We start from the raw sequence: 8,576 nt of genomic DNA, 5'->3' as shown, positions 1-8,576 counted from the left end.
GTTCTACCTTCCATTGTAATAACCAATAGAGAAAGGCTGAAGTTCACTGACAGAGCCAGACAAGGAATAAAACAGGGACTGTAAGCAAAGCTCCATGGAAAAATACCCTAGGCAAGTTTTAACTGGTTGCAGAATCCAACAAATAGATCAACGTGCTGCAGAGCTTCATGGAAAACAAGGTATACTCACAACTGTCTTGTGTGCTCACAAGTATATGTGACATTGCAGAGTGTCACAAAGGCCACAGGTACTAAGATCAGAACCAGGAAATGAGAACCAGGAATGTTTCAGGTACTACAGTGAAGTTCCACTGGAGATAATCAAAGAAACGGGCTCAGTTTATTGCCTCCTACAGCAGGTCCTTTGACTAGTGTATGACGAGACAAAAAGACTCTAAAAATTATACCATGAGCCTTCCACCTTTCAGGAGTTTGGAAAAGCTCTAACTACACTGTTCCTCAGCAACAGGGACTCCCCATGCAATATACAGAACTATGGCCACTTCAAAAAAATGCATGTGAGGCTGCATCAGAAAGCAGAGGGGTGGGGAGCTGGCTACCCAGAGGAAAAGTTAATAAAAAAATACTACTGTGACAATCCCAAGTAACCTCAAGTAATCTGTTAAATACAGCTGACTGAAAAGAACAAAATTCTGACATGTTTTTGAAATCTAAGTGTAAAACAGTAATAAACTGGCAATGGTAAAAAACTCTAGTTGGTTTGCACTTGGTATGGAATCTTACACAACTGGCAGATCTCCTTTATATATTTTTACTAATTAAATAAAGAGAAAGTCTATGTGATTAACAAGTTAGCTTACATGCACAGTGGGAATGTGCATGTGTGCCTTCAGGAATCAGAGTTCACTTGCACCTGTCACAGTGGCTCATAGTGGAGACAATAAAACATACATAAAGAAAACAAACTCCCTTAGTCACAGTCGACAGCAGTACCTATTTTCGTCACTAGTGCCAAAAGACATAATCTCCAAGTCACAAGTGACGTTGTGCCCAAGGAGCATCATACTGCATCGTCATTGTAAAGGATAAAAACCAAGCCTCAGGTGTTTTTAGTGGCATGTAGTTTAGCTGGGACCACTACTTCAAATTCTGTTCAAAGACTTAAGTTAAAACTACTCCAAGCGCTAGATCCTTAAGAACTATCTCAAATGAACCAGAAACAGTAAAGTAACCCGTTAAGCAGAAAGCCTGTCTCACAGGATCCCCATTTGCAAGAAGATACAATAGAAAAACACTGTCAACTGTTACACGGGTAAGTCCTGAGAGCTTGAACTGGCAGAACATGACAAGTGCAGAAATACTAACTTTTGTTAAAAGGTGTATTTTTGCTGTTCTTATATCACAGAAGCATTTTAGAGCACAATTGAAGTAGTCTGAGAGCCAGCTTGAACATGCTTTAAAAGAACAAAGTCCTTGCGGTCACGATACATTATCTCTGCCATTGCTTGATATAGCCAGGTACCATGGGGCCAGAAACCAAACACCTCACAAAATCTGGGGTTACTTCTTGGCTCTACCAAGTACTAGGTACCTATCTGTGCAGAAAAGGACATGACTCATTTCTACCCCATTTCTACACAGACTAGTGATGCTATGTCAACGTGACGGCACTGAGAGGGCCCCAGCAATGGAGGACTTCTGAGGTGGGTGTTTGGGAAGGATGGTGGGAAGAGTTTAAAGGTCTCTGTGAGATCACTGATCTGCAAGACAATCACATAAAACTACAGAGGGATGGACTAAAGAAGCAGAGAAAAACATAACAGCCCACGAACTAATGAAATTTAACAAGGGAAAGTGTAGAGTCCTGCATCCGGGCAGGAACAACCCCAGGTTCCAGTATAGGTTGGGAAATTACATATTAGAGAGCAGTGTAGGGGAAAGGGACCTGGGGGTCCTGGTGGACAACAGGATGACCATGAGCCAGCACTGTGCCCTTGTGGCCAGGAAGGCCAATGGCATCCTGGGGTGTATTAGAAGGGGGGTGGTTAGTAGGTCAAGAGAGGTCCTCCTTCCCCTCTACTCCACCCTGGTGAGACCACACCTGGAATATTGTGTCCAGTTCTGGGCCCCTCAGTTCAAGAAGGACAGGGAACTGCTGGAGAGGGTCCAGCGTAGGGCAACGAAGATGATGAAGGGAGTGGAGCACCTCCCTTATGAAGAAAGGCTGAGGGAGCTGGGTCTCTTTAGTTTGGAGAAGAGGAGACTGAGGGGTGACCTTATTATTAATGTTTATAAATATATAAAGGGTGAGTGCCATGAGGATGGAGCCAGGCTCTTCTCAGTGGCAACCAATGATAGGACAAGGGGTAATGGGATCAAGCTGGAACACAAGAGGTTCCACCTAAATTTGAGAAAAAATTTCTTCTCAGTGAGGGTGACAGAGCACTGGAACAGGCTGCCCAGGGGGGTTGTGGAGTCTCCTCCTCTGGAGACATTCAAAACCCGCCTGGACATGTTCCTGTGCGACCTCACCTAGGCGTTCCTGCTCCAGCAGGGGGATTGGACTAGATGATCTTTTGAGGTCCCTTCCAATCCCAAACATACTGTGATACTGTGATACTGTGAACTATGAACAGCTTGAAAGGAGACAAAGGTAAAATAGAATTTAAATCAAAACAAGGAAATGTTTGGCACCTGAGACAAGATAGTCAAAGCTGGTGTGAAAGAGAGGAGTGCGTGAGGTTAAGTGTAGCTGCCCATGCGTCCACACCAAAACAGGCAAAGCTGCAGGGACAGTAACAAGTGGGAACTGCACGCTCCAGCCAGGGCACGCTGCATGCCGGTGAGCATCTGCGAGCAGATCCCTGCAAACTCTGTCTACTCCTTTTGCAATTATTACCATAATACCATCGAATGACATAGCCTCCTTTTACACAAAGGAACAATTTGATTTTAGCAGGATCATTTTCCTCAATGTAAAAAATATTAAGGAAGACGATTTGTTCTTTGTGTCCACTGAGAACAAGACAAAAGTAAATCGACTTAATTTGCACCAAAGGTTTAAATGAAACAAAAGGATGAAGGCTAAATATGGAAACGAATAGGCTGCAGATCCTCATGTGTGAATAGGCATTTATTTTTTAACATCAGACTAGAGGAACATCTAAAAGGGATGGGTTAGGGCCATGTAAGTTGCATCAGGGTGAGGAACCACTGTGTGATCTATGATTCCTGCATTCAGCTGCCAAAGCTTCACCAAGATGTGTTAATTCCCCAGCCATTTAAACTATTTGATACGTGACTGAGGGTCTATGCAAGAGGAGCTGTTGGCTTAATGAAGACCAAAGCTGGCCTATATTGAGGGTAAGATCCACAGTCACCATTCTGCTGAATCAGAACGACTTAAGTTCATCTCATACCGATTTTCCCATGAGTAGGAAGGATGACAGCTGTACCTCTTTGGGTGATGGAGCCAAGCGTCCCCCTGCAAACAGGAATGGGGCAGGTACCAGAGGCAGCTTTTGTGCTGGCCTGCAGGTACTGGGTCTCCTCCTGGGCTGCCTCTGGGTCTCGCCAGTATGGAGGGATACTGCTCTCTCCATTACTGTTTTCACAGAATCACAGAATGGCTGGGGTTGGAAGGGACCTCAAGATCACCTAGTCCAACCCACCTACTAAAGCAGGTTCATCACCCACAGCAGATCGCACAGGAATGTGTCCAGGCGGGTTCTGAATGTCTCCAGGGAAGGAGACTCCACAGCCTCTCTGGGCAGCCTGTTCCAGTGCTCTGGCACCCTCAAAGTAAAGAACTTTCTCCTCATGTTTAGATGGAACCTCCTGTGCTTCAGTCTGCGCCCACTGTGCCTCATCCTACCACTGGGCACCACTGAAAGAAGTCTGGTCCCATCCTCTTGACATCCAGCCTTCAGATATTTGTAAACATTGGTAAAATCCCTTCTCGGCCTTCTCTTTTCCAGTCTGAACAGACTCAACTCTCAGTTTCTCCTTCTAAGAAAGATGCTCCAGCCCTAGCTGAGGCAATAAATATGCCCTGCTTGGGACAGGGACCATGAGTCTTTGGAGACCGAGAACCAACACGTGCTGTCTGCCATTTCTGAGAGAAACAGCCCTGACCCTGCCAGCACACGGACCCACCGAGCGCGGCTCTGCCCGCTGACTCCCCCGGCAAGCCGAGGTTCCCCCGCCACCCTGCCCAGGCCGGGCCGGGCCGCAGCCGCCGCCCTGTGCCGTGCCCCAGCTCTCCCCCGCGGGGCTGGGCACGGCGGCCCCCGCGGCGGCGGGCGGCCCGCAGCCAGCAGAGGGCAGGGCCGGGCGCCCCGCTCCGCCCGCCGCCGCCACATCCGCCGCCGGCGGGAAGGGGCCGGCGCCGCGGCCGGTGTTGGAGCGCAGCTCCCCGCGTCTCTCAGCCGGGGGCCGCGGGCCCCAGCGCCGGCCGCAGGATGCCGCTGGGGCTGAAGCCCACCTGCAGCGTGTGCCGCAGCACGTCCTCCTCCATGTGGAAGAAGGGCGGGCAGGGCGAGATCCTGTGTAACAACTGCACGGCCCGCTCCGCGCCGCCCGGGCCCGCCGCCTTCGCCACCACCTCGGCCGCCGCCCAGCACAGCAACGGCGGGGGCGGCGGCGGCGGGAAGCAGGTGAGCGCCGGGGCCCAGCGCCCTCTCGGCGCCCCGCCACGCCGCCCGGGCCGGGCCGGCCGCGCCCTTCCCGCCGGGGCAGCGCCCTCGCCCTGCACTTACCCGGTAATTCCCCCCGCAGAGTAAGCAGGAGATCCACCGGCGCTCTGCGCGGCTGCGGAACACCAAGTACAAGTCAGCGCCCGCCGCGGAGAAGAAGGTTTCCACGAAGGGCAAGGGGCGGAGGCACATCTTCAAGCTGAAGAACGTAAGGCGGTGTGCGGGGTTTTTTCCAGTAGCTGCCCCCAGCGTCCCGACCCGCAGGCTCCGTGCTTGGGGGAAGGAGTTTTGTGTAAATAGAAACGGGCCACGTGAATTCAGTTCTTGCTTCTCCGCTTAAGAGCCTGAGAATGAAAGTGTTGACGTTATTGTTTTCAGTTTCAAACTACAGATGTTGTAAATATTTGGACCCGGTTTCTTGTGTGTACTGATTTTTCTAAGAAGATAATGTATGAGCTCATTGCCTAAAATGAAAAAAAAAAAAAAAGATGGAATTATTATGGTGGGTTAACGCTCTTGATTTTCCATTTCTGTGTTCTTTCCTCAGCCCATCAAGGCTCCTGAGTCTGTATCCACTATAATTACAGCAGAATCCATCTTTTATAAGGTATGGTTTATGCAAGTTTTTTTTGTGAAAAGGGTCTTGCTGTTTCTGTTTCCAACCTGAAAACTTATCGCAGGTAGAGAAAGCACGAGGGATGTGTCACAGAAGCTGTTCTTCCTTGCCTAGCCACTCTGTAGTATTTTGCTCTATGCCATTGCTGTTAAGTCTTGCAAGGTAGTTTACCACAGTAGTTTACGTAGTCATGTCATTTTTTTTGTCCAAGAAGAAGATGCATCTGGTTTCCCTAGTAATTATTGCAATCAAACTTTTCAAACTTTTAACTTTAACTGTGCAGAGGTCAAGCAAAAGCTACTATAGCTGACTGCCAGAATTTGTGTGATGTTTCCTACCTTAGGCACAGAGAATGTTGCCTGTAGAGGGGATGGGTCGCGCTGCCGCAAAGTCTAAACTGCCTGCGGTTTCAGAGCTGGGTGCAAGCAGTGTGGAACACCCTGGAATGAAGTATGTGGACTATTGCAATGCAAGCAGGAGCTAGCCCTTCTCACAGCCATGCTTGAGAGTGTCCTTACCAGCGTGCCACGCTGTTAGTGTTTTGAAGTTCTGAAATTTGCTTTTGTTTCCCAGTAGTACAAGCAAACCATTGGAAATGTCTTTTCCCCCAAAGAAAAGGTGAGGACAGCCACTGGGAGACAGCACAGCCAGGGAAGTGGTAGAGTGAGCTTCCGTGTGCTCTCTAGAGACTTGATGCTTTGCGTCTCATGTCCCAGATGAATCTCTCGTGTTGACTAGTTCGGAAAAGCATTGATGCCTTTTCTCACGTGTTTTTGGATTTTTCAGAAATTCCTGAGAATTATGTCAAAACTTTTATTTAACCCGGTCTCTTTATGCAAAATGTTTTTGTTTTGATACTTTGCTGCATTGTTGAGAAGGGGATTGTTTGGGGTTTTTGAGGTCTTTTAAATCTGTTTTATAAACAGAACCCTCCTGGATGATGCTTGGCAATCTCCGATATTGATAGCACAGATGCTGCATTGTGCTCTGTGACACTGTTATGCCATGAGTTGCCTTTGCTGTGCAGCCTCACACATTACAGAGTGACATGGGAGGTGATAGGAGGTGGATCTGTCTTTTGGGACTCCTCTGCATTCAAATGAGCGAACTTCTTCATGCACAGAAAGCTGCTTTTTTTGCATACACAGGGAAAATACTACAGTTACCTTTTCTAGAAGGTAGCGTTGCGCTCTCCTCCTTCTAACAGAATGAAACCGTCGCCGCTCTGCAGACAGGAGGTGTAGCTCTCCTGGGAGCGGGGGATGTAGAGCAGCTGAGAGCACTATTGCTTAGAAGATGGATAAGGCCACGTTGCTTCTGAGAGATCAGGCGAACAGAAACTCTGTGGAATTGCCTGTCTGGTCTCATAAGCAATTTCGGGACTGAACTCAGACTCCTAGACACTGGGTGATCGCGCACAAGCAGCGCTGATGACTGCATAGGTGAGACAGCACTCTGTCTTATCCTTTTGCATGTGGCTGAATTAAGGCTGTCTTTCGAGATTTGGGTAATTTGAGATAACTTAAGTTACTGATACTTAAGACATGGATCAGAATCACAGAGTGAAGCTTCTAAAACCAGATTGTTTGATTTAATTATCATTTGTATGTCTTTTAGGGTGTATACTATCAAATTGGAGATGTTGTTTCAGTGGTTGATGAGCAGGATGGAAAAACATACTACGCTCAGATCCGTGGGTTTATTCAGGACCAATACTGTGAAAAGAGCGCTGCGCTAACCTGGCTCATTCCTACACAAGCCAGCCCCAAGGATTGTTTTGACCCAGCATCCTACATCATAGGTAAACTTTAAGCTTTCGTTTTATACGACTACTTATATGTGATTTGACTGATGCGGAGTTGTATTTTTCAAATGGACTTTTTATTTTGCCAAGATCATTTGTGCAATTTCCACGTTTTAGACCCTAATCTTGTATGCATCTCATTTACTTGAATAACCTTTGTCATTTCTCTTACATATGTGATACGGATTAGCACTACTGCAGTGAGTGTGATTTGGATATTTGTGCTCACGGGCACAATTATAGTCTTGCAACTTTAAGGATCAAATTATTACTCCATAGATAGAATCAAAGTTACTCCATAGATAGAATCAAAGTTATTACAGTACCTTATGTACCAGCCCAAACTGTTTCTTTTAAAGTGACCCAAACTAACTGAGTTTTATCTTGGGTGCGTAAAATACGTAGTGTGCAAGCACTGGCATAGACAATATTCTGCTACTGATTATAAAATCACTAGTAACTCAGAAAAGTCTTTTTGACAGACAGGCCACAAATAGCATCTATTTAAAATATATTAACTGAAGTACTTCACTCAAATAACTGCATGCTTCAGACAGGAAAAAAGAAAATCAGCCCAGCAAGAATAAAGGTACAGGTTTCTTGTCTAGTATTTGAGGCTGCTTAGCCAGGAAGGTCATTGATTGAAAAGGCACATTTTCTTAAGAGATATTGGCTGTTGTTGCGTATTTTTAAGTTCTGCATACTTCAGTTTTATGCCTGTAAATTTTGTCTTTTAAGACTGTTGTTTTGGTTTGTTTTTTTTTCCTAGGACCAGAAGAAGACCTCCCAAGGAAAATGGAGTATTTAGAGTTTGTTTGTCATGCACCTTCAGAATATTTCAAATCTCGATCATCTCCCTTCCCTACAGTTCCTACAAGACCAGAGAAGGGCTATATATGGACTCATGTGGGACCAACTCCTGCAATCTCCATTAAAGAAACTGTTACCAATAATTTATAGTTTTTTAAAGGAGTATTTTGGACGACTTATTTTGGGTGTATTCTGAGGTCTGTGAAGCCCATACAAGAAGTTTAAAAAAAACATAAAATGTTATTTTTACTTTATGGATTATGGTATTTATTTATTTTAAATTATATCAGATCTTTAAAGTGGAAGTTTTCTTTCCATTTGCTGTGTCATTTCTGTGTTCTCTTCTTCAGACATTATTGCCCATTTTGGGACAAATGCACAAGTTTCTTATCATCTTCAGCTTTGGTGAGCAAATAATTGACTTCTGAAAGTTGCCTTTAGCGTTCTTATTTTCTAACTTGTTTTCCAGAAAAGGAGTTAAAAGACAGACTCTTAATCATGCAGCACTTTATGATAATTGCTTAATTTAGTTAACTGTAACTGCAGTTTTTGTTTGCTTCTTAGGTAATTTCAGACTAGCTTCAGATGAACACTGAACTTGGTTAGTGATGCAGTTAACAGTTTTCTACACTGGAGAAGAGTGATCTACTGAAATTTCTCATCTTCAGACTAAAACCTGTCACCTGCAAGGT

General features: G+C 45.8%; 1 protein-coding gene across 1 annotated transcript; it reads left to right on the top strand.

The window, feature by feature from the left end:
• The first annotated feature begins 4,313 nt into the window (after nucleotides 1–4,313).
• GATAD1 (GATA zinc finger domain containing 1) lies at nucleotides 4,314–8,138 on the top strand. The gene is made up of 5 exons (XM_082045663.1): nucleotides 4,314–4,615; nucleotides 4,737–4,862; nucleotides 5,202–5,261; nucleotides 6,888–7,071; nucleotides 7,844–8,138. Exons 1-5 carry the CDS (start codon nucleotides 4,421–4,423, stop codon nucleotides 8,032–8,034), a joined length of 756 nt encoding a protein of 251 aa, XP_081901789.1. The 5' UTR covers nucleotides 4,314–4,420; the 3' UTR covers nucleotides 8,035–8,138.
• The last annotated feature ends 438 nt before the right edge of the window (nucleotides 8,139–8,576 follow it).

This window comes from Streptopelia decaocto (genome assembly GCF_964273445.1).
Source record: "Streptopelia decaocto genome assembly, chromosome: 2".
Classification (NCBI taxonomy): Eukaryota; Metazoa; Chordata; class Aves; order Columbiformes; family Columbidae; genus Streptopelia; species Streptopelia decaocto.
The sequence above is the reverse complement of the archived record's forward strand: the minus strand, read 5'-3'. Positions and strand labels throughout refer to the sequence as shown.

Excerpts from the sequence above, each read along its gene's own strand:
- GATAD1 (XM_082045663.1), top strand. The coding sequence starts at position 4,421 with ATGCCGCTGGGGCTGAAGCCCACCTGCAGCGTGTGCCGCAGCACGTCC. Across the intron at positions 5,262-6,887 it reads CAGAATCCATCTTTTATAAG|GGTGTATACTATCAAATTGG; the intron begins GTATGGTTTATG and ends TATGTCTTTTAG. Across the intron at positions 7,072-7,843 it reads CCCAGCATCCTACATCATAG|GACCAGAAGAAGACCTCCCA; the intron begins GTAAACTTTAAG and ends TTTTTTTCCTAG.